The 26,739-nt window shown below is 48.0% G+C and overlaps 1 protein-coding gene across 6 annotated transcripts in view; it reads right to left on the bottom strand.

The window, feature by feature from the left end:
- Positions 1-227: 227 nt before the first annotated feature.
- The window catches only part of ACTR3B (actin related protein 3B), an 84,713-nt gene continuing 58,201 nt past the window's right edge, over positions 228-26,739 (bottom strand). For all 6 annotated transcript variants that reach the window (XM_025451995.3, XM_025452059.3, XM_025452050.3 and 3 more), the window contains 3 exons: positions 3,172-3,297; positions 1,731-1,814; positions 228-1,154 (listed from right to left, as the gene is read on the bottom strand). In XM_025451995.3, the coding sequence (XP_025307780.1) occupies positions 1,059-1,154; positions 1,731-1,814; positions 3,172-3,297 (306 nt within the window). In that variant the 3' untranslated portion in view covers positions 228-1,058. The remainder of the gene's footprint in view (positions 1,155-1,730; positions 1,815-3,171; positions 3,298-26,739) is intronic.

Raw genomic sequence — 26,739 nt, 5'->3', positions numbered from 1 at the left:
CCAGGAAGAGGCACTGGAAATCCGCAGGGGCGCCCATCATGTGGGCATCCGCAGTGCTACCGGGGACACGGTGGTGGCTGAGGATGGGCCGTCCTTGTCACTTTGGGAAACTTCCTTCCCCAAACTTGGTACCTATCACGAGATCCTCCTGTGAGGTGAGGTCATTCTTTAAAAGAAGTAAGGACACAAAAGGGAAAACCAAAAGATGGGCACGGCACAACAGGAAATCTTTATAAAGAGTCTAACCGCTTTTATTACAATGGTGCAAGGCAGCATTTCATCCAACAGTCACCAACAGCAAACTGGCATCTTCTATAAAACAGTTCCAGAAAGTTCAAACAGGAAGATGAAAAGATACATTATCTGTAATGATTCTCATACAACAGTGTTTAGTGTTGAAACTTCATGTCACTCCAATAAAGTATAGTCAGTGTCTAGCAAACATGTGGCAAAAAAAGTTCGCTGTTTTATTTTGTTTGCCTACACACATATCAGAACATGCCTCACAATTAAAAACGTTTTTTTTACGGCACTCCATGACACCAATATCTATTCGTGCTTAGGATCAGCCAGTTGTACCAAATACCAGAAAATACAAAATGATAGGAAATATAAACATCAATTTGTATTTCAAGTTTATAACATTTTATTTACAAAAATAGGCCGGGGGGGGAGGGTCTGCAGCCCCATATTCTCTCCTGGGGGGGGGGGGGGGGCTATTTTGCGTCATCTGAGTTTTTTTATTTCCTTACAATTTTGAAAGTTGAAGGTGAATTCCTTCAGAATTCAATTCACCAACTAGAAGCTGGGGAGGCGGGGAGGCGGGGAGGCGGGGAGGTGGGGAGGGGGGCGGGCAGAGGAGTGGCAGGAGGGGACAGCCGTCGGACAGCGGGCACACGGATGGCGTGCACTGAACTGCCTCATGCACTTGGCGACGCAAGCACGCTTCTCGACATCGACACCAGACGCCATTATTTACAGGAGCTGCGGTCTTGTCCGGGCTCTGACAGAACCTGCTCACCAGCACGACGGGACCGGGTGACCCTGTCGAGGTAATGCTAAGACATGACTCCAAAGACAGGATTGTGACGGCAGATGCTGGGGCCATACTCCTCGTAGTCCTTCTTGGTGTGGCACACCTGAAAGAACTCGGGCTGGGGGGGGGGGGGGAGGGCGCAGTGATTAGCAAATACAGAGGCCTTCCAGGAACAGGTAAAGACTCATAAACCATGCCACAAGCGAGGGACTCTCCTGACCTGACACCCCTGCTCCATGGCCAGAGCACTGCGGGAAGGCTTGTGCCCCTCTGAGGGCCTGGGCTACAGTGCTGGAGTTTATTTCATTTCTTTAAAATATATCCAACTTCCACTTGGGATCAACCACGTGCTCACCCTAATGAGCAATTTACTAGTTATTCACAAATTTGAGGAGAAAAAGGAATAATTGCTTTAAAAAGTCACTGGAATTAATGATTAATGCAAGACATCTGAGGTTATTTCTGGAATTCACTTATCCATATTACCTGTAACCCCTAATTAGCAAGGACGAATCCTGCTGTGCAGTGGGAATCACCACTATGTTTTATGTCTCTTAGAACTACAAGTGCCACGTTGAGAGCCATGCACAATTAGAACACACGCTATTTATTTAACCTTCACAGGACAATATTTATTCAAACTCAACAAAGAACGCAGAAATGAAAATACAGAATAATCTAGAAAAGGACTTACAGTTGAGGCCAGCATTGAGCCTCCAAACCACACTGCATAGCGCTGCATATGATGTGTTATCACCTGAACCTCCACAGGCTTGGGCTAGAAAGTAGAGTAACAAACAGTTACCTGCCAAGGCAGATGACAGGTCCCCTAATAGCCTCTCAGCAGAAAGAGGACGCTGTGCTCAAGTGCTGACCAATGTGAGGCCTCTGCCCAACCCATGGCACGAGGCTCATCCCTTATGTTCAGCCACATGTGGCCTCTGAGGAAGGCTCTGAGCAGCTCCTGCTGTGACTCTGCCCAGCCCCCAGGCCCCCAGCCCACCCCCAACCCTGGCCCCAGCTCCCTACAGCTGCCCAACCCCCAGCCCCCAACCCCCAGCCCAGGTGCTGCAGAGAACATAGCACAAAAGTCAAAGAGGGCTTATCTTTCACCATGCTGAAGGCATTTTAAACAGCAAAAAATCCAAGCCATTAACCTGATTTTTTTTTTACTAAACAAACAAGATATGTTAGCATCACAGCAAATCCCAAATACCATCAAGTGTCCCAAAACTATTGTGAGAAATACCCCTTTGTCAAGAGTGTGTATTTGCTCTCCTGACTCCATACCAAAGCCCAATCCAGCTCACTAAGGGTGATTATCTTAGAGGAACACACATGCTATGGCCCTGCTACTGTCAGTTATCTCTGTTTAATGAGAACATTTCTGAAGCACATCAAAGACCCTCCCTGTAAACTGATCCCCTCTCCCTAGATGCCCCTCATCACACAACAGGCCTGATCCCCTGCAATACAAAGAAACTCTGCAGGCAAGACAGTGGCACACGGGGGTCAGCTTGGCCAGGAGGTGGCTGCAGCCAGCCCAGCAGGTCCACCAGCCTTAGCGCTTACACTCCTGGTAGGCTACACTCCTGGTAGCCGTTCAGGTAACAAATCTCTGACTGTAATTCATAGTGCCGCTGAAAGACTGATGAACCTGTGCCTACTTTAGGCCATAGACAGGGGGCCCTGCTGGTACTCTGTGAGAGAGAGAGCTAGTGGCCTGGGGGGGAAGGAAGGAGGGAGGGAAAGCCTGGGAGGAAGAAGGGAGGCAGGGAGGGCCTGGGAGGGAAGGAAGGAAAGCCTGAGAGGGAGAGGAGGAGGGGTGGTGAGGGGAGGCCCAGGAGGGAAGGAAGGAGGGAGAGAGGGAGGGAGAAGAGCCTGGGAGAGAGGGAGAGAGAGGGAGGGAGGGAGGGAGAAGAGCCTGGGAGAGAGGGGGAGGGAGGGAGGGAGGGAGGGAGGGAGGGAGGGAGGGAGGGAAGGAGGAAGAGTCTGGGAGGCAGGGAGGGTGATCAGGCCCAGGAGAAAAGGAGGCAGGGAGGGAGGAGGGAGGGTGAGCAGGCCTAAGAGGAAGAAAGGGAGGGAGGGCCCTGGGAGAGAGGCCAGTCAGGTCTCAGGCCCCGTCCCCCTCCTACCTTGATTCGGCCCCCGCTCAGCTCCTCACTGAGTCTCAGCCTGGCATCCACCACCCGCTTCAGATCTCTCTGCAGCCGCCGACCAAAGTCCCTGAACATCGTGGAACCTCCTGAAAGAACGACATTCTAAAAGACACAAGCAGAAGGGTTTCCTTTGATGACATCACCCCCACTCTGGCCTGGCACCCGCCCCACTGCTCCCACCTCCACACCGCAACCATGCTAAGGTGGCGGTCAGAGCAAAGCCTAGGCAAGCAGGGTGCAGGTACTCTTGGCACCCATCACCCAGCAGTGGCCTAGGGTGGTTCTCCACACACTCCCTGGACAAGAGCGTCACCAGCACTGGGCCAAACTGTGACTAACACACCGACTTGCTATGATGACCTAAGGCCACATTAGCAGTCTCTTTAGTTATTTTGCCTTAATAATTACTGGGGGGGAGGGTGGGCTTTCATTTACTATATGAACTGGCTTAGAGCCGGGGACAAAAGTGCCTTGGGGGCTGCCCACTGGCCTCCCCCCACAGGCTGCTCAGTGGCCAAACAGTAGCCTGGGCAGGAGGAAAAGGGGGGCTTGTGACATCCCCTATCAGATTTCCAGGACATAAACGTCATGTGCTCTTGGGCTACAGGATATTGTTTAGGACACGAAAGCAAAAGTGAGTATATCTGACAACCTTTTTTTTTTTTTTTTAAACAAAAAACATCACTTGAGAAAGCTGTATACATGGAAAATGAAGCGACCCTTCCTGGAGCCAGGAAGCCCTAGCTGAAGATCCTGCATGCCCACTGAACACAGGAGAGCTGCCCGGCTCCCCCCAAGGTCATGCCCTGAGCACTGGGGTGACAGGCAGACCTCCTCAGGGAGCTCGCCTCCCCAGCTGTCATGGAACAGGAAGGGGGAGCCTCCCCTCCCATCCCTGCTGACCCAGTCACAGGTGACAGGACAACACCGAGCTCCTGAGCCAGTGCTGAGGGGACCAAGACTGCCCCGTGTTGCTGACTCACAAGTGGGCCACCCTAGACCCTGCGGAGGCTCAGGGCTGCGTCTCCTGCCTGGGGGTCTGCGCCACAGAGGTGGCACCATCATGACCCCTCAGCGGCCTGCCCGTCCACCAGCACACGCCCGGCAGTCACCAGGCCAAGGCTGCCAGCCGCCTTAGCTGGGGACAGGCCAGGGAAACTCAAGGAGCAGCCACAAAACTGAACCAACATGTTCTCACACCTTCAAAGCCTCAAGTACGCCTACTTTTAAGAGAGGATCCATGGGCGCCTGGGCAGCTCAGGGGGGTGAGGGTCCAACTCTTGATTTCAGCTCAGGTCAGGGTCTCAGGGTCATGAGATCCAGCTCTGCTTCGGGCTCTGCACTGCGCAGTGGAGTCAGCTCAAGAGTCTCTCTCTCTCTGCCCCACCCCCTGTTCACGTGCCCCCGCGCTCGCTCTCTCTCTCTTTTCTCTGTCAAGTAAATAAATCTTAAGAAGAGAAAGAGAACCTGAGCGTGGCCTTTACGGCCAGGAATGAGGGGTGATTCTGAGCTAAGGTGTGCACGGCCCTCCCCAAGAGCAGCCCAATAGGAGCCCAGGCCCTAAGCAACACCAGGGTGTGGCCCTTGCACCCCCTCCTTCCAACCTCCTACTGAAAGGAAAATGACGCTGCCCTCGGCAGACCCCTGAGCTGGGGGGCCCTCCCCAAAGAACACCCAGTAATAAACACACCACATGAAGCACCAGTAAGGGCTCCTTGCCCCCCAGAATTGTGCGCACACAGCCAGCCTTCACCCGTGCACATTAGTGTGCGTAAACTTGTTTGCTCTCAGAAAACCATGGGCTCCACGCCCAGGGAGCCCAGCCTGCTGCCTCTTCCGTATCGTGAGGGGCACTCGTCCACTGACACCACTGCCACCGCCCCCCACAGACACACAGACTCAGGCACCTGTCTGTTCCCCACAAGTTGCAAACCCTGATGTCTCGAGCAACATCCTGCCCCACGATCCACGTCATGAAGAATCACTGTCACACTCCATCTCCTTGGGGAAAACTGTGTCAGGAACAACAGGAGACTGTCTGGTTCCTGTCAGAGTCCAGGGGCAGCCACCACAGCCGCAGCTATGGATACACAGACTTGGGGTCACCCAGGTGCTGACGCTCATGTCCTACACCCCAAGAGGTGAGGTCCGCAGGACCAAGTCCCTGACAGGGCAATCCCAAATAAAGCAGAATGACGGTCTTCTGACCCTATCTCCTGTCAGAGAGGTGTTGTCACCTGGTGACACAAACCACTTATCTGTTTGCCGTAAACAATCACAACTTGAAAGCACTCTTAATATTTTGGTCATCAGACGCCAGAACAAGCCTCAACTGGCAATGGTCCTGCTTTCTGAACACTGGTCAGTCCGGCTGGCCACCTTCTGGAAGGAAAGCCCTCAGCTGACATCAAGGAAGAATTAAGCAAGAACTGGGGGAGGGGCAGGGACAGCATATGCCCGACAAGTGACAATTCTAAGTGTGCCTTTAGCGATTAGTTTTTTGCTATTGTTTTCCAGTTACTTTTATTTTTAAATCCCACCACAGACAACTCCTCTAAAACCTTTCCAGGCTACGACTCCTACAGGCCTGCTCTGCGGCAGAGAGCTCAAAGCAACCACGAGGCATGCGATGGCCCAAGGGTTCCTGAGGTCGCCCAGGCTGTCTGTGAGCACCCCACCGACCCGCCTCGGTGTGGGCAAGAGGCCACAGTGGCCCCTCTGTGAGTTTATCCAGCCCTTGAATGACTATCAAAGATACGGAACTGCTTTTAACCAAACACCCAATAGTATTGGCCAAGAAGGTTGATATGAGTTGATATCAACCCAATCTCTAAATCAGTGGCTGTTCTTCTAGGGGGAACCTGAAGGACATGTAGGGCCTTCCCACTTCTGTCCGCCCAGACGACTGTCAGTCAGGTTCCCCACCTTCAGAATGGGCCAGGGACAGGGCCTCACATGGACACGGCGCATAAGGTAGTCCGTGAAGGCCTAAGGCAGCTTCTCTTGGGTCTCAGGCTCAGGAAAACTTACTGGCTTTGACCACATGCCTCAGAGGCCCTGTGCTCCAGTGACAGGCCTTCCCTGATGTGTGGACAGAAGCATGCAGTGTCCACTCTGTCCTTGTCCCACCCTGCTGTGCTACTCAGTGAGCCCCATCTTCCCTCACCCTACTGCTCTTCCACTGGATACATCTGCCCTCAAACTCTGCTGGCTGAGGGGTGGGCGGGTGGCAAGCTGCTGGGGGGCAGACAAACACAGAGAAGCTGAAGCACAGAGAATGGGGCAAATAGCCAGACAAGATGAGGTTACAAAAGAATGCCTCATCTTACTTTGAATTCCTTCTTTTCCTCCTCCCTTCCTGGCACAACCAACCTCGACAGCCTGGAGTCGGCTGTAAGCATCAGGGGCCTCCTACGCTCTTCCATGCACACCTACCTGTTCTCACAGGGGCCAACAAGAATACCTTGTGGAGCAGAAACTGTAACTGGGTGGAGGTTCATTCACAAGCTGGAAGAAGGTGTCCGAACCTCTGGAATCTAGAGATTCTCAAAGGGGCCTGAGATCTCAAAAAAGCGAGAAGATGTAAAAGATGAAATTTTAAAATGCAACTTCCTATCACTGTGGAGATTTACATTTTAAAAAGTTAATATTTTACATCTCTTGAAAGCATCTTAAAGTTGTTCATTTCAGATTTTTCTCTGAAACGGAACTGTTTGTTTCTTACATAAGAAACTGCTCTGTGACTGAATCTTTGTTATTGCCTGAGGTGCCCAGGAAGGTCCCCGCAAGGTCAAGCTGTGGATGCACTCAACCGGCAGTGATGTGGCCCCAGGAGCAGGGTCCCTGCACCTAGCAGCACTCCCCCCAAGCACCCGCCCACCACCTCTAACGGGAGCTACATATGTGCACCCACCCAACAGGCCCCTGAAAGAGAGATGAGACATTTTGGGAGCAGGCGTCCATCTCAAGAGGATCCGTAAGGCTAGGTCACACCCAATGACAGGTAAAAGACAAACAAGCCCCTTTTCCACAGCTCTGCTTGTTATCTGGAATTATTTCATCCTCATTTCATAATGGGCTGGAGCTCCATCCACACCATTATTATACTCTGTCACAGTTACTATGGTCAAAGTCAGTGAACTCAGACACCACACAACACAGGGAAACCTGAAGAGAATACCAGCGTGAATGCCGACAAGATCAGGATAGCCCTATCCATCAGGAAGATTCGGGAGAAGCCAGAAAATTCAGAAAATAATGTTATAAGCACAGAAAGTACTCAGCAAATGATAGGAATGTGGAATAGGACACATAGCAAAGGAGCAGAACTAAAAAGACTGAATTAGGGGTGGTCTGAACTCAGGTTGTACTGAGATTTACTTACATAGAACGCTCTGTGTCAATGTATATTTAAAGTTCACCGTACGACCAGAGATGAAGAAAAGCAAGTCCCTAAACTAAGTCAGTTAAGACACTCAAAGGGACAAGTGGTAAGACAAAACACCAATAGGTCCCCCTTGTGGACAGGATGACTCTCACTGACCATGGGAAGTGGGCAGGATGGCTCTCGCTGACCATAAGTGGACAGGATATCTCTTGGTTTTTTTGTTTTTTAAGATTTTAGTTATTTATTCATGAGAGACACAGAGAGAGAGAGGCAGAGACACAGGCAGAGGGAGAAGCAGGCTCCATGCAGAGACCCCGATGTGGGACTCGATCCCAAGGACCCCAGGATCATGACCTGAGACAAAGGCAGACACTCAACACTGAGCCACCCACGTGTCCCCCCAGGGTGGCTCTTGTTGATCAATGGACAAGATGAATCCCACAGATCATGGTAAGTGGACAAGATGGCTCTCATTGACCATGGTAAATGGACAGGATAGCTCTCATTGACTATAGTAAATGGACAGGATGACCCTCACTGACCATGGTAAGTGGACAGGGTGGATCCCACTGACTATAGTAAATGGACAACATGGCTCTCATTGACCATGGTAAATGGACAGGATGGCTCTCAGTGACCAGAGTAAACAGACAAGATGGTTTTCATTGACCAGGACAGGTGGACAATATAGTTCTCATCGACCATTGTAAGTGGACAAGCTGGCTTTCACTGACCACAGTAATGACTGAGGATGGCTCTCATTCACCAGGTCAACTAAGTATCACTTTATGAGACCTTACTGGCTATTGTGATTTCACTCTAAATCTTTCCCCATTTCTGCCCTAGAATAGGTCATCTGTATCTAGCAGATTATAAGGCTTCTTCTGTTGATTTTGTTGTGGCAGAAAATAGATTAAATACAAAATACAGTACTTGGTAAAACACAGCTAGGTTGACATTAAGTCTCAGGAGTGATGCCTGAACTTAACAATGATTCTATCTTCTTGACTAAGGTATACACAGGAATCTGTGCACAGGGCTCTTAATAATTTTAAATCATCACATCAATCAAACTTCATCTAGAATGACCATTTATTTTTCAAGTAAATTTCTACTTACATTTCAAACAAGATAAGCACAGTAAACTAGCTTTAAAAAAAATCACTGTTAATGGTTATTTTAATATATTTGATCCTACTTTTTTGGAAAAGACAAACAAGTTGATATAATGGATTTTTTTTTTTTTTGCTTTTTATTTGAAAAGAAAAAACTTCATTTGGAAATAAATAATTTCAAGGTAGCAAAAGTGGTACACACTCTTTATTCAGATTTACCTGCTACTAATAACACTTTACCACATCTGCTCCATCATTTGTACTCTCTTTTTCTACACACACACACACACACCACACACACTCTTTTTTAATCGTTTGAGAGTAAGTTATATGCATTATGGTCCTTTATTCCTGAATACTTCGGTGTGTATCTATTAAAAATAGGGACATTCTCAGGGAGACTGGGTGGCTCAGTTGGTTAAGTGTCTGCCTTTGGCTCAGGTCACAATCCTAGGGTCCTGGGATGGAGTCTCGTATCACGCTACCGGCTCAGCAAGGAATCTGCTTCTCCCTTTCCCTCTGCCCCTCACCTCTGCTTGTGCTTTTTTCTCTCTTTCTCTCAAATAAGTAAATAAAATCTTTAAAAATAAAAATAAAAATATGAGGCCAGCATCACCTTAATTCCAAAACCAACAAAGACCCCACCAAAAAGGAGAATTACAGACCAATATCCCTGATGAACATGGATGCAAAAATTCTCAACAAGATACTAGCCAATAGGATCCAACAGTACATTAAGAAAATTATTCACCATGACCAAGTAGGATTAATCCCCGGGACACAAGGCTGGTTCAACACTCGTAAAACAATCAGTGTGATTCATCATAACAGCAAGAGAAAAACCAAGAACCATATGATCCTCTCATTAGATGCAGAGAATGCATTTGACAAAATACAGCATCCATTCCTGATCAAACTCTTCAGAGTGTAGGGATAGAGGGAACATTCCTCAACATCTTAAAAGCCATCTACGAAAAACCCACAGCAAACATCATTCTCAATGGGGAAGCACTGGGAGCCTTTCCCCTAAGATCAGGAACAAGAAAGGGATGTCCACTCTCACCACTGCTATTCAACATAGTACTGGAAGTCCTAGCCTCAGCAATCAGACAACAAAAAGACATTAAAGGCATTCAAATTGGCAAAGAAGAAGTCAAACTCTCCCTCTTCGCCGATGACATGATACTCTACATAGAAAACCCAAAAGTCTCCACCCCAAGATTGCTAGAACTCATACAGCAATTCGGTAGCGTGGCAGGATACAAAATCAATGCCCAGAAGTCAGTGGCATTTCTATACACTAACAATGAGGCTGAAGAAAGAGAAATTAAGGAGTCAATCCCATTTACAATTGCACCCAAAAGCATAAGATACCTAGGAATAAACCTAACCAAAGAGGTAAAGGATCTATACCCTAAAAACTATAGAACACTTCTGAAAGAAATTGAGGAAGATGCAAAGAGATGGAAAAATATTCCATGCTCATGGGTTGGCAGAATTAATATTGTGAAAATGTCAATGTTACCCAGGGCAATTTACACGTTTAATGCAATCCCTATCAAAATACCATGGACTTTCTTCAGAGAGTTAGAACACATTATTTTAAGATTTGTGTGGAATCAGAAAAGACCCCGAATAGCCAGGGGAATTTTAAAAAAGAAAACCATAGCTGGGGGCATCACAATGCCAGATTTCAGGTTGTACTACAAAGCTGTGGTCATCAAGACAGTGTGGTACTGGCACAAAAACAGACACATAGATCAATGGAACAGAATACAGAACCCAGAAGTGGACCCTCAACTTTATGGTCAACTAATATTCGATAAAGGAGGAAAGACTATCCACTGGAAGAAAGACAGTCTCTTCAATAAATGGTGCTGGGAAAATTGGACATCCACATGCAGAAGAACGAAACTAGACCACTCTCTTTCACCATACACAAAGATAAACTCAAAATGGATGAAAGATCTAAATGTGAGACAAAAGTCCATCAAAATCCTAGAAGAGAACACAGGCAACACCCTTTTTGAACTCAGCCACAGTAACTTCTTGCAAGATACATCCACGAAGGCAAAAGAAACAAAAGCAAAAATGAACTATTGGGACTTCATCAAGATAAGAAGCTTTTGCACAGCAAAGGATACAGTCAACAAAACTCAAAGACAACCTACAGAATGGGAGAAGATATTTGCAAATGACGTATCAGATAAAGGGCTAGTTTCCAAGATCTATAAAGAACTTAATAAACTCAACAGCAAAGAAACAAACAATCCAATCATGAAATGGGCAAAAGACATGAACAGAAATCTCACAGAGGAAGACATAGACACGGCCAACATGCATATGAGAAAATGCTCTGCATCACTTGCCATCAGGGAAATACAAATCAAAACCACAATGAGATACCACCTCACACCAGTGAGAATGGGGAAAATTAACAAGGCAGGAAACCACAAATGTTGGAGAGGATGCGGAGAAAAGGGAACCCTCTTACATTGTTGGTGGGAATGTGAACTGGTGCAGCCACTCTGGAAAACTGTGTGGAGGTTCCTCAAAGAGTTAAAAATAGACCTGCCCTACGACCCAGCAATTGCACTGTTGGGGATTTACCCCAAAGATACAGATGCAATGAAACACCGGGACACCTGCACCCCGATGCTTCTAGCAGCAATGTCCACAATAGCCAAACTGTGGAAGGAGCCTCAGTGTCCATCGAAAGATGATGGATAAAGAAGATGTGGTCTATGTATACAATGGAATGTTACTCAGCCATTAGAAATGACAAATACCCACCATTTGCTTCAACGTGGATGGACCTGGAGGGTATTATGCTGAGTGAAGTAAGTCAATCGGAGAAGGACAAACAGTGTATGTTCTCATTCATTTGGGGAATATAAATAATAGTGAAAGGGAATATAAGGGAAGGGAGAAGAAATGTGTGGGAAATATCAGAAAGGGAGACAGAACATAAAGACTCCTAACTCTGGGAAACGAACTAGGGGTGGTGGAAGGGGAGGAAGGCAGGGGGTGGGGGTGAGTGGGTGACGGGCACTGAGGGGGACACTTGACGGGATGAGCACTGCGTGTTATTCTGTATGTTGGCAAATTGAACACCAATAAAAAATAAATTTATAAAAAAAAAATAAAAAATAAAGTAAAATAAAATAAAAATAGAGGGACACCTGGGTGGCGCAGCGATTGAACATCTACCTTCAGCTCAGGGTGTGATCCCGGGTCCAGGGATCGAGTCCCACATCGAGCTCCCTGTGAGAAATTTGCTTCTGCCTCTGCCTATGTCTCTGCCTCTATGTGTCTCTCATGAACAAATAAATAAAATCTTAAAAATAAAAACTAAATAAAATAAAAATAGAGACATTCTTACGTTACCACAGCACAACTATTAACTTTGTAAACTTAAATGAACACAAAACTTGTGTCCAATCTATTATCCTTATTCCGGTTTTGTCACTTGACCTAATTAATAGTCTTTATAGCATTTTTATTTCTCCAGTCCAGGATCCGGTCTAGGGTTATTGCAATTATTTGTCATATCTCTGTAATGCAATTATTTGCCATATCTCTGTAACAGATTTTTTTTTTGTAACAGATTTTTTAATTAAGAAATAATTCACCAGAGTATGAACATGGATGTTCATTATGATACTTTAGAAACACTGCAAGATCTTGAGTTGCCTTCAGAGAAAGAATATGTAAGATCTATTTTTCCACTCATGCAATAAAAGTGGTACTGTATACATGCAGCCAAATGATTTTAGACAAAGTTGCCAAAGTACTTCAATAGAGAAGGAACCCTCTTTTTCAACAAATGAGGCTAGAATAACTGATACCCATGGGAGGATGTGAACACTCATTCAACAGGTACTTCATGTACACAATGTAATTCAGAATGGATTAGACTTGAATGAAAAAGCTAGAACTATAGAATCTCTAGAAGAAAGGGTTTTCTAATCTTGATATAGATTAAATGTTAAATGTTAAATATTTTCTACTTTGATGTAGGCAAAAAATTTCCTTGATGGCACATTAAAAAAGCATTAACCATAAAAGATAAAAATAAAGTCTGATAAATCAGACTTCATAAAATGAAAATTTTCTGTTCTTCAAAAGATATCACCACAAAACTGGGGTCCTGACTCGCTCAGTTAGTGGAGTAAGCGATTCCTGATCTCAGGCCATGAGTTCAAGCCCCACGTTGAGGGTAGAGATTACAAGTAAATAAATAAATACACAAACAAATGAACAAAAGATATCACTAAGAAAATGAAGAGACAAGCCAGAGACTAGGAAAAAAATATTTGCAATACACGTATCTGGCAAAGGACTTCTATCCAGAATAAAACAATAACTATCGCGCAGCCCGAGTGGCTCAGTGGTTTAGTGCCATCTTCAGCCCAGGGCGCAATCCTGGAGTCCCGGGATTGAGTCCCACGTCGGGCTCCCTGCATGGAGCCTGCTTCTCCCTCGGCCTGTGCCTCTGCCTCTCTCTCTGTGTCTCTCATGATTAAGTAAATAAAATCTTTTTAAAAATAACTCTTATAACTCAATAAAACAAATAATAAAATAGGCAAAAAGGTTAAACATTTCCTAAAAGAAGGTATACAAATGACCAATAAGGACATGAAAAGACAGTCAACAGACTCTGGAATCAGGATCATACTAATCAAATCCACTACACACCAAGTTCAGGTTAAGATAGGAACAAACAAAACTCTTACACGTTGTCAGTGGAAGCGTAAAGTGCACAGCCACTTGGGGGAAAATCTGCTGGTCTTTACAAAGTTAGACATACACTTACCGTATGACAAAGCAATTGCAGTCCTGGGTATTTGCCCAAGGAAAACAAAACATATATCCACACAGACTTGAACCCAAATGTTCAGAGCAGATTTTTTTGTGGTAGCCAAAAACTGGAAACAAGCCAAATAACATACCAGTGGGGAAGATACATTGTGAGGTATCATACAGCAGGTGCTAAGTGGTATGTTTATGGCCCAAAGCACTGAGTACCAGAAACTGAGGACACCTGTATGATTCTACTGGCATGCAACCCCAGAAAGTCAAATCTGACCTGCAGTGACAAGGAGCAGGTCAGGGCTCTGCAGCACTAGGCTGAGGGTGGGGACGGGGACCTCGTCCAGGTGAATCCAAAGTTGAATTTTTACAAACAGGGCAATGTAATAGAAAGTGATGGAGGAAGGATTGTGGTGAATGGAGGACTCACCCAAGGGGTGAGGCTCCCTGGTCTCCGGCTCCTCCCTGCATTACTATCTGCTATGTGAGGAACGAAGCACATGGTCCAATCCAAGTGTACTAAACACTGACTCCCATGTGCTGCTGTGCACAATGGAAAAACAGGCCTTGGGATCCCTGGGTGGCGCAGTGGTTTAGCGCCTGCCTTTGGCCCAGGGCGTGATCCTGGAGACCCGGGATCGAATCCCACGTCGGGCTCCCGGTGCATGGAGCCTGCTTCTCCCTCTGCCTGTGTCTCTGCCTCTCTCTCTCTCTCTCACTGTGTGCCTATCATAAATAAATAAAAATTAAAAAAAAAAAAAAGAAAAAGAGAAAAAGAAAAAGAAAAAGAAAAAAAGAAAAAAGAAAAACAGGCCTTGTGGCTCAGGCCCACCCAGGAGCAAGCTCCAGGCCTCACCCCAGTTCCAAGCCTTGCTCTGAGCTGAGAAATTCTAACAGGACCCAGTAACCTCAATGGACTTATGGTGAACCAACCCTTGATCCCAGCCCACTCTCCCATAATCGTGGACCCAGCTCGGGTTCCTCCACTCAGCGACTGCTGCTAAATTCTCTCCTTGCCATCATGCTGCACTTCTATCTAAAATGCAGGCTTTCCCTTGGACTTAAGTTCTATTTTGCATAAGAACTCAAGCCTCCAAGCCAGAGAGGTCCCCATGTGGGCACAGACTAGGGTGACCAGTCCCATGGAAGGCTGATAAGAACAGAGCTGCCTGGCAGGAGCATCCCACTGATAAAGGCTTCACTGCCCCTGGGCGGCCAGGGCGCAACACCCACCCACAGCACCCTTCTTGCTGACCCTGAGACAACTGCTTCCCTGGCCCTGCGGCCTGGCAGCGGTTCTCAGGGCACAGGAAGCCCACCACACAGAATGGAGGGGGACAGAGTCTAAAGGAAGATATGCTTACTGTTGATACTGCATACAGCAGAAAGCTAGGCTATGAAATCCTTTTGCCTGAAAGGAATATGTGGCAAGAGCAAGGAAACGACTAGAGAACTGCATTCTACAAAATGAGCAAACACGGATCTGAGTGATGCTGTGTTCCCAACAGGCATTCCAAGCTCTTCCCAGCCTGAACCCCAACCCCTGTCCCACTCCACAAGCGCCAAGAATGACACTCCTGTCTATATGGGGCTCACCCTCTCCTCCACTGGTTCTGAGACCAAAGGGCTCACCTCTCCAGACTTCAATTTCCTCATCTGCAAAATAACATGACCATGTAGCCCACAGGGTTTTTAAGAAAACTGCAGGAGGGATCCCTGGGTGGCGCAGCGGTTTGGCGCCTGCCTTTGGCCCAGGGCGCGATCCTGGAGACCCGGGATCGAATCCCATGTCGGGCTCCCGGTGCATGGAGCCTGCTTCTCCTTCTGCCTATGTCTCTGCCTCTCTCTCTCTCTCTCTCTCTGTGACTATCATAAATAAATAAAAATTAAAAAAAAAAAAAACTGCAGGAGGTGATGTGTGAGCAGCACCTGGCACGGGGCTGGTCCAGAGCAGGGGCACTCATGCCTCCCAACACTGGTGGGACTGTCACCCACCCTGGGCCACACTCAGGACTGAGCAGTACACATCTGTCCAGCCCCCGAGATCCATCTACACTCTCTGCACTCCATCACTCAAAACAGGGCACAGCAGGCAGTCGGTCCTGAACAAAACATTTGTGGGTGAGTGGAGGGGCCCAAGGGTGAGGGGTGTTTGCTTTACTGAACTCTGGAATAAAGTGAGAAAGGGAAGAGAATGGACTCCAGCAAGTAATTCAGGAGCCACAGATAAGAATAACTGATGGTCTCTACTGCGTTGTTGAACCTCAGTAATCTCATGCTCCTCCCCAAGGCACAGGATGAGATTGCCCCCAGGGGGCATTAAGGACTGTCCAGAGACATCTGTGATAGGGCGGAAGCTGCGATGCTCCTGGCACCCAGCAGGTACACACCAGGCAGGCTGTGGACCCTCTCAGCGTAACACAGGGCAGACCACAGGAGAGGATCTGGCCCAAATGTCCAGAGCACCAAGGCTAGGAAACTCTGCTCCGGTGCTAAGCAACAAAACCAAAGAGACCTGCATAGCAGCAAACCCAGGGGGCATCAGGGAAGGGGTGCCCACTCTGCAGCTAATCCCAGCTGAACAACCATCCCCAAAACAGCAGCTGCTGCAAAGAGAGAGCCAAGGAAACTAGGAAAATCCCTGGGAATTTGAAAAATAGAAAAGTCCATTAGCTGGAGCCCTGCATGGACACTGAAGACCCATCCACCTGGCCCGGGTGCAGGGGCATCTGGAACATTGCCGGTGGTCATTCAACAGAACACGGCAACGGTGCTGACGGCCTGGTGCTGGCGAAAGCACTTCCACATCCCAACTCGCACACCTTCCCAACAGCGGCACAAGGTGGGGACCGGCCTGACAGACCTGCTGGTGAGGACACCAAGGCCCGGAGAGGTCAAGCAGTTGCCAAGGTCACCTAACTGAACAAACCCTGAGGCCCAGACCCCAGTGCTCGCGGCGTCCCTCCAATGACAGGGCACGTGGACCTGCTGCACCAGAGGGACCAGGAGCTGAGGCCCGCCTGCCACTGCACTGGGTCTGGCCGCCTACACCACCGCCCACCCCATTCAACCAAACTGCCCTCAGGGCTCCTCACCACCTTCCTTCTCAAGTCCCACAGGACCCTCAACCTCTCTGCAAGAGCAGCTCCACAGAACCGGTCCAAAACCGGATGCCCCCGGCACACGCTATGAAGCCGGGCAGCAAGCCTCCTGCACAGCGCCCCCACCCCCACCCGCGCACAGCACAGCATAGCATAATGGGGCGGGCGCAGCCACAAAAATTACAACTGTAGAGGGGAAAGCAAGTCCGGCCTGGGGCAGCCAAAGCCAACTGACCTACCACCTTCTAAGAGCAAAACGCTCACCGTGGATACACAGCCACCACAGCCGAAGCAGCAGGGATTAGAGGACACAGTAACTCAGGTCCGTCCGGAGGAAAGAGGACGGATGAATTCTCACAATCATCGACCAGCTGGACATTACAAACAGGAAATCAAAAATTGATTTTTTTCCTCTACTAACCAAGAAAAAGCTTTCTCATCTCAACATTCAACTATAAAAATGTACCTTTGCCCCCACCCCAACCAAACTTTGAGTGGAAGAGTTCTTTTCTACAAAGACAAGAAGGCAGACCTCACCTCGCCAGCCAGCCTTTAGGCCAGCCAGCTGTCACCTGTCATCGTGCTGCTCCTGTGCATGATGACGCCAGAAACAAATCACATAAGGAGCCCAAGGAGCCCATCCTGAGCCCCTCGGCCACACTGGCCCCGGGCCACTCCGCAGTGTGAACCGCGTCGTTCTCACCAATGGACCACCCACTCCGCCAAGAAATGGCACGGCTAAGAGTTGGCCCTTCGCGCTTGACACATATCCCGGGGGTTCCTAAGAATGGGACAGACAGGACAGACGGAAGCCTTTCCCAGGAGAAGCAGGCAGCCACAAGGAGGCAGCGCCCTCTGCCTGGATACCCCCAGCACTTCCCACCTGCCACCTGCGGCCTGCGAGCAAACAAGCTGATTTCCTAAGTAGTGCCTCAGGAGCAGTAAAAGATTACCTGAACTTGCTATTTTCAACCCAAGTGAGTGTTCAGAGAGCTATCCCGACATTTCAGTTTTGCTTTTAGGCAGCACCTGTTCAGTTTACTGCCTGTTTCACTTTCAGAGCGAGGCGGGGGGGTAGAGGCAGCAGGAACAGAGAGGAATCGGTGGAAGGACCAATAAACGCATCCTCGCCATCTCACTGCAGAGGCCACAGTGACAGTACTCACAGAGATGGTTCTGTGCTCAGAGTACGAGCAACGCCGCATGGTGTTCCCGATCCATTCCCACACGGAGGAGTAAGTAAACATCCTCCATTCTGTCCACAGGTTACCACAAATAATGAAATTTTCATATTCTCAAATCAACCCCCTTACTTACAGAAAAAAAAAACAGACCCATGAAGGAGACAGAGAGCTCACAGCAAGCACCCAGCACAGAGAAAGCACTTAACATGCCCAACTTATCTAACATCACTTGCAAAGTTACAGGTAAAAAACAGTGTCTATCACTACTTTCACTGTCTGCAAAGCACAGGTCAACATGACCCCTTAAGGTAAGATGTTGAACTCAACGTTTATTTTAACAGCTTAACACATCTTTACTGGGCCTGGTTTTCGAAACATGTTTTTCACCAAGATTCTAGATTTGGTCTTAATTAAGCCCAAACTCCATAGGAGCACATATAAAGCCCCCCCCCTTTTTTTTAAGATTTACTTGAAAGAGAGCACCTGAGCAGATGGGGAGGCGGCAGAGGGAGAGGGAGAAGCCAGCTCCCCATTGAGCAGGAGCCCGACACGGGGCTCGATGCCAGGACATTGGGACCATGACCCTGAGCCCCCCAGGCGCCCCTACAAAGGCCGTCCTGACCTCGCTGGAGTCTAGAGCCCAGCTGTCTCATGGCCATGCCCACCTGGCCTCCGTGGCTGTGCAGCACCTGTCCCAGAAAGCCAGTGCTCATCACCTCTTCAGGACTCACAATACCTCCCTCCCACCTTCTGCCCAAGCAGCAAAGGTGGCCGTCTCTGAGCTCACAAAGCTCTCCGTACTCCATGCATTTGTCCAGCAATACCTACTGAGAGCCTACTGTGCACCAGAAACTGTTGGTCAGGGCTGAAGCTAACAGGTCAAAACGGGGAAGACACCAGAGATAAGGGCTGTGCAGGGCAAGGGAGGGTGAAATAGGTGTAGGAGCAGGGCAGACATGCTACTTTCAACATGGTCAGAAGCCTCGTTAGAAGATGACATTTGAACAAGGAGTGGAAGGTATTGAGGAAGTCAGGTAGATACCTGGAAGAATTTCCCAGACAAAAGGAGCAGCAGGTACAAAGGCCCTGTGGTGGAAGCATGTTTGGTGTGTTTGTGAAACAGCAAGAAGGGAACAGAGGAGTCCAGACAGAGTGAAGTGAGGCAGACAAGAAGAGCATGACGTGGGCTTCTAAATTAACAGACCAGGTCACAGGGAGCTGTGTAGCCCTTACAGGACCAGCCTGGGCTCTGAGAGAGCCAAGAAGGCTCTGGAAGGTCTTTGTCACAGGGCCTGATCTGACTGAGATGTTAACAGTACCTGTCTGGCCCTGCACTGAGGCTGAGTCAGAAGGGAGCCCAGTAAAGGACGCTAATCTAGCTGGCCAGAGATGACAGTGGCTGGCACCGGGGTAGCAGCACACTTGGCAGTGAGAGATGCTTAGTTTGCACATGGCCTGAGAACATAACAGAACCTGATGAGGGGTAATGTGCAGTATGAGAGATAAAAGGAGTCAAGAAGACAATTTCCAAAGTTTCTGGCCTAAAACCTCACTGGAAGGGTGGAGCTACCACTAACCACAGGTGGAAGGGGTTTGAGGGGAAGATGGAGAACTCAGCTCAGGGTCTGCCAGACGCCCGTGGGGGTGGAAGAGACAGCTGGTAGACAAGCTTGCAGTCTAGGCTGCGGGCCCCGAGTCTGGAGTCATCAGAGGACGAACAGTACAGCACAACAAGGGAGTGGACAGAGCCACAAAGAGAAGGGCCCAGGAGCCCCGTGTGGGGAGCAGCAGGGCAGGAAGGTGTGCGGGGGGTGGGGGGTGCTCCCAGGTGCCCTTGCTAACACATGGAGGTCACAGTGCCCATGCAGGAGCAGCGCAGGGAGAGCCATGAGGGTGAAGTCACGTCTGGAATATGCCGAGGAGAGAAATGTGAGGACAAGTGCACAGAAAAGCTTCCCAGGGCTTCTGCTGCAGAAGCGTGGGGGGGGGGGGAGGGGCGGGCAGGTGCAGAGGGGGCGGGCAGGTGCAGAGGGCTAAGACAGCTTCAAGAAGTTATGGCCTATTCCAAGCTGACTGGAAGGAGCCCCAGGGCAAGGGGCGACCACAGGAGTGACGTTCAGGGGGAAGCATCCTCAAGTTTCTAGAGGGGTGGGGCCACAGGTGAGAATGGGAGGGGCTGCTAAGGCAGAAGGTGTGGATCTTCGGGGGCCATAGACCCCTCCCCACAATAATGCTCTTAAATGCATAAAACAAAATATGTAGGATCACCAAGGAAAACAATTATGCTGAAAAACAATTATCAAAAATCAAAAATATCAAGAGAACTTTCTAACGCGTGACTGTGATTTATGCGCTTCTCACTGAGCAACAAGAGCTAGCAGCAGGTTTCCTGAAGACGTGATGTGCTCAAAACAACAGGTGACAGTATTAGCCACCACAGCTGGAATGTGGCATGACACCACAGGCACGACATCTAGCTAGTGATGATGATTCCTTCTGCTTCTCACGCTGCACATCTACTTCTGAAAATCCTGTTGGTTCTAACCCCAAAACAGGACTCAAATCTGACCATTCCACAAGACCTCCATGACTATGTCTTCTGGGCAGTGGGGGTAACCTACCAGCTTGTTTGCGCCTTCAGTCCTGAGCCTACATTCTACTTCCAACATGGCAGCCACGACTGTTGTGTCAGAACATGTCGTATCAGGTCACTGCCATACTTAAACCCCTCCAGGGCCTTCTCAGCTCTCTTGGGGCTTAAGACAAAGCCCTTCCAACAGTTTACAAGACCCATGGGCACTATGCAGATTGTGCACTGCATAATTCCAGGACTGCCATTCACTTAGACCAAGGGTTGGCAACTCCACTCATGAACCCAAACTGGGCCAGTGACTATTCTAGTACAGCTTAGGAGCTCAGAATGGCTTTTGCATTTCTAAAGGGGGGGAGCACAAGAATAATACTTCATGACACATGGAAATTGCAAGTCCATGTCACCCACTACTTGGAGACTAACTTGGCCATGCCCCAAGCCCGCCACCCCCATCCTCTGCTGCTCCAGCTTCCTGAGCACTTCCGTATTTTACACACGTACTGATTTGTGTTGAATGCCCCCACAAGAGTGTAACCATCACAATGGCAGGGATTTTTTTTTCCCTGTTTTGGTCACAGCTGACCCCACAGGACCCAGAACAATGACCAGCACACAGCGGGTTCCCCACAAGTACTGCTCAATGAGTATGTGAACTGAGGGACCATGTAGGGCCCATGCAGCCACCAGGCATCCCCCTGCCGAGGGGTGATCACTCAGAGCCTCCCCTTGCCTCAGCCACCCCTTCTCCCACTGGTGAAAGGCTCTCCTGCCCTGGACTCAATCACTCGGCTTCAGCTGAGGAGAAATCTCTCCCCCTTGTATTTTCTTACTGCATAGTCTTTACTAAGGCCAAGAAGAAAAACTCAAAATGCACTAATCTGCTGAAAGTCCTATCAAGTCTGACTGCTGATTTACTAAGTCACAGAATCCCTCCCTTCCCTCGTAACTCAGTCAATTCAAATAGAAAAATGCATATTTCATACAACTACTTTACTGGAATAAAACAGAACTGCAGCATTTCCTCTGAACTAAACCCACATCAATAACCTGTCATATCCAATTCCCGGTCTGCCCCACTATGAACAGTAATCAACATTCATGCACTCAGCAGAGGGCAGTTACCATGCTACAGCAGGAACTGCCCCATCCAAGCCTCATAACAACATTAAGTACATATCAGTTTATTATTTATTTACCCTTACAGATTAAAGTAGTCAAATAACTGGCCCAAAGCCACACAGCTAGTAAGTTGCACATCTGACTCCAAAGCCCATAGAATAACAGAATATGATAAAATAATAATATTTACTTAGTATTAACTGTAGTATGTACTGTGCTTTATCATCTGTCAGGATTATCTCAGCGCATCCTCATGGTAATTCCATGAGACAGTCACATTAATTATGCCCATCCTACAGCAGAGGAAGCAGAGGCTGGGAGAGCCAGAATAATCGCTGCCCTGTCATGATGCTCCCAAGTGGCTCAAGCAAAATGGTAACACGGCAGTTTGGCTCTGGAGCCTACACTCTTTCTTTTTTTTTTTTAGTATTTTCTTTCTTTATTTGAGAGAAAGATAGAAAGAGCACAAGCTTAGGGAAGGGGCAGAGGGAGAGGGAGAAGCAAGCTTCCTGCTGAGCAGGGAGCTGGATCTGAGGACCCCAGGATCATGACCTGAGCCAAAGGCAGCTGCTTAACAGACTGAGCCACCCAGGCGTCCCTGGAGCCTACACTCTTAAGCATACTTTTCCAGAAATGTCATACAAAAGCCAACATTCGATGTGATTCATTCTAAAGGCAGTTTAATTTAGAAAACAGACCAGGTGATTCTCCATTGCAGAGAAAGCAACAGTCAATTTCCTGGGTGCCAGCAGTCAGGACACTCTAGACAGTCACCTTCCCAATCAGTACCCGACAGTATACCTCCTGCAAGCCCACTGGGATTTTGACTAGAAATCCACCAGTGATCAAAGACCCGCTGACCCAGACAAGCACCTATTGGGCTCCTGTCCACAAATTCTCCCATCAGAACCAGCCAGCTCAGAAAGCATCACTAATAACATGCCGCTGTAAATGTCACATTACATCCTGGAAAGAAAGAGATCTTGACCCAAGCTACAAAATATCAAAACCCTAAAACCCTTAATGTAAGAAAAGAGTTGGATACAGAAACTGACACAGGACAGAGCCTTAGATCCCACTAAAATAATGTTTTTGAAGAATGCTGAGTACTTAAGAAAATGTTCACAACATAGTGCTAAGTTAATATACAGGATACAAAATATACATGTAGCATGATATATCTACCTATTATTCATGTTTCACAAACATGAATAAGGAAGGTAGTCAAAGTAATGATAAGCAATGAGAAGTGATTCTGCTTTCTTTATGGAAGATTTCAGTATTTCTCAAATTTTCTAAATGCATTTTAAGTTGGAAATAATAATCTTTGCTCATCTAAAGAGTCTAAGCTTTCTAGACTAAAGTTGTATCTTACCGTGCAGTCCTCTGACTTGCTAGATGACTCAAATCCTCACACTTCACATGACTGTACCATCTGTTTATTCAGGTCGCTGTGGTGGCTGGATTTTTCAGTAGCCCTCAGCAATCATAATAATACCTTACTTGGCTGCACAAGTGTTTGTTTCATGTCAAATAAAAGTCTCAATTATAAAACACCTCCACATGAGGCACCTGGGTGGCTCAGTCAGTTAAGCATCTGCCTTCAGCTTGAGTTGTGGTCCTGGGGTCCAAGGATGGAGCCTTGCATCATGTTCCCCACTTGGCAGGGAATCTGCTTCTCCCTCTGCCCCTCACCCTGCTTGTTCTCTCTCACTCTCTCTCCCAAATGAATAAATAAAATCCTTAAAAAAATAAAATAACACACCTCCAGAAACAGAAGGGTCCTTCCTCTCTGCTGGTAAAGACCATGGCAGCAGATGCCATTATAAACACTACACATGGGCAGCCCCTGTGGCGTAGTGGTTTGGCGCCGCCTGCAGCCCAGGGCCTGATCCTGGAGACCTGGGATCCAGTCCCGCGTCAGGCTCCCTGCATGGAGCCTGCTTCTCCCTCTGCCTGTGTTTCTGCACCTCTCTCTGTCTCTCTCATGAATGAATAAATAAAATCTTTTTTAAAAAATAAAAAATAAATAAACACTACACATAACCTGCTTGCCACCTGAAGCCTAAGTCAGAAAGACTTGAAATCAAGTATGTATTACCAGGAAATTCATTTAACACCTAATATGGCATTAAAAATGACAAAAACTCACATTCCTGTAATGCTAAGCAGATTCTAGGCTGGAGACTCTTCTTATTTTCACCCAGTTTGACAGACAGACACTGCCACCTACCCACCATGCTGTGTAAGTCTAACCCGCTCGCTGCACTGCAGTGCACAGCAGAATGCTGGCAGAGGAGTGTTCACAGCTGCTCACTGCAGGTGAGGCAGAAGCACCGTCAGGAGCCCCTGGTAACCAACCTGCACTGTATTCTTGAAAGAATGTCCCTCCTTAGGGACAAGAGCTTCTCGACTCTCAGGCGGAACCTGCAATTCCAGCAAAGTCTGAACGAGCCTATTTCCAAACCGTGGGCCACAGGATGCCATCCAGTGTCCTACAGAAAATCCAAGTGAATTTCCAGGGTTGGCTGTGAACAGCCGCCTGACCCGGGGGATGAAACAACTCCAAACAAGGTCTCCCAAGAATGTCTGCACACCTTCTCTCTCCCTTGTGACCCCTTTCCTGCCTGTGACTGCTGTAATCTGACTCCTGCCCAACTCCTTCCAGGCTGCTCGCCTCTCCACCCTCATCTTGCCACACGTGGCTAGTGGCAACTATATTAAACCACACAGACATAGACCGTGTCCACCATCGCAGAAAAGTGCATCAAGAGTGTGTGGGTTCAGATGCCACTCACCAGGAGCTCTCCCTCACCCTCTGTCGGAGTGAGTGAGCATCCCCTTCCGCGCCCTCACAGCTCATCTGGCCTTTTCCAGGTGCTCAGTGCACATCTACTCAGATGTCAGAACAGTGGACACATCACTGATTCCTTCACCACTCGGGTAAAATGAGCTTCCGAAAGTCCTCAGCTTGGCAAGTCAATATCCAGTGGTGGGTTTCACTGCTCCTCCCCAGACACATGAGAACTGTGCAGCTCTGGCCACATCAGCAGGATGTACCACAGAGAGATACGGGGTACACAGGCATAATGCCAGGGCTGAACCAACAGAGCTCTGGAACCTTCTCTGCCCACTTCCTTTCCCCAAACAGAGAAGCTTCCCTCATATCCGTTCACATGTCAGACTTGAATCAGGATCTCATCTATTTTGAGAGGCCTATTTTGAAAAGGGATGGAAAAAATAATACCTTAAAATATATTTTTTTCTCTCTTAAATACTAAAGATATTTGAACTTCTTCAACATTAAGAATGAAAATAATAGGGCAGCCCAGGTGGCTCAGTGGTTTAGCGCAGCCTTCAGCCCAGGGTGTGATCCTGGAGACCCAGGATCCAGTCCTGCGTCGCGTGGAGCCTGCTTCTCCCTCTGCCTGTGTCTCTGCCTCTCTCTCTCTCTCTCTCTCTCTCTTTCTCATGAATAAATAAAATCTTAAAAAAAAAAGAATGAAAATAATAAATATAATTCACTTACTTTGCAACATGCTTCTCTGATTTAAAAGACATTACCATAATTAAAATACATATACCCAATTCAAGGTATTTGTTACAGAAAAATTGTTCCTTGATCTATATCAAGATATATTCACATCTGCTTGACAAACATACTGAATAAGACTTTTTAACAACTCCCAACCCACTGCTAAAGCACATTTACCAGTATTTTATCGCTGGCCTTGCCTTGTTTCTGACTAGATCTGTTTCTGACTACCATCAGTGCCTCCTTAGAATCCACCCAAAACAGGTTTCTGAAACACCTGCCCTGCTTTCCCTCCCACTGCTACCTGTGAAGTTCTGTCTCCTGACTCACCCCCACCACCCCCCAGGCTGAGCCCTCAGACACTGCTCAACTGCCACCTCTGCAGCCTTTCAGGATTCCCTCTAATTAAATGCAATCGGTCCCTTCTCTCAATTACCATAATTTGCATGACTCATTTTAATGACATTTAGCTTGTAGTGGTTCCATTAGAATCATTTCAGTATTATTTGTAGCTTTTTTATAAGCTCTTGAAGACAAGAACCACCTCTCAGACACACTCACATCTTCTAATTTAGCAACAGTAGGGTCTTGTATTGAGTGGTGCACTCAGCTGACAAACAGAGCAGAAATAGAAGACATCCAGTTACACTACAAAGAACTCAAGCTTGGCTTTGCCCTCAAGTAAAGCATAAAAGTCACTAAACGCTGACGAATCCAGGAGTGAACAAGTCACTAACAGTGGTTCTCAATTCAGCTGTACATTAGAATCATCTGGGAAGATTTTAAATTCCCAATGCCCAGGCCCAGCCTAGTTCTATCAGAATCTCCAGGGTGGGACCCGGGCAAGTGGATATGTTAGCACTCCAGGTGCTGGCCACAGGCAGCCAGGGATGAGCACTTCTGGTTTCCAGAAGCACCCGCTCCTTGTAATGACTTGGCCTTTTGGGGAAACCACAGGCCCAAGCAAGCCTGGGCCCTCACGGGAGACCCCACCGCCAGGCCCCCACCTCCATAATATAGCAGCTGAATACAGAATGGGGGGCGTGTGAACACCTATCCTTTTACTCTACAGGCCAGGACGAAAAAAAATTAGATTATGATTACTTTTGTCAAAAAATTATGGGGCTTCTGACTGGCTCAGTCAGTGGAACATGCAACTCTTGATCTGGGGGTTTTGAGTTCAAGCCCCACGTTGGGTGTAGAGATTACTTAAGAATAAAAATATTTTAAAAGGCAAATAAAGGTAAAAATGAAAATCTGTTTTGTTTCTATAGACTCTAAATTTTTACAGCCACCTCTTATTCTGACTCATCCACCACCTCTTTCTTGTCTACGGGCCTGCATGAGGTGCCGATGCAAGGACCAGGAATGTCTCAGGTGTCTCCACAGAGCCTAAAGAAGGCCTCCCCCACTCCCTTCCTCCAAGAAACCCCCTGTGGTCACCAAGACTGCATCTGGTAAACAACAGAAGTCTTGGCCCGGCTGGACTGGACAGCAGCACCAGGACCAAGCTGGCCAAAGGGAAGGCCACTTCCCCTAAAGCCGAGGGCTGGCTCAGTACTCCTTTCTGCTAGGTCTCTAGGGCCCTACTGCCACTGTGTTGGCCACCACAGAGGCCCGAGTGAGGCTGTGGGAACGGTGGGGACGGCGCACAGTGGCTGTGAGGTCAGGAGCCCACACCTACACCTGGGGGGTACC

Source organism: Canis lupus, chromosome 16, assembly GCF_003254725.2.
Source record: "Canis lupus dingo isolate Sandy chromosome 16, ASM325472v2, whole genome shotgun sequence".
NCBI classification, from domain to species: domain Eukaryota; kingdom Metazoa; phylum Chordata; class Mammalia; order Carnivora; family Canidae; genus Canis; species Canis lupus.
This window is presented reverse-complemented; position numbering and strand designations above follow the sequence as displayed.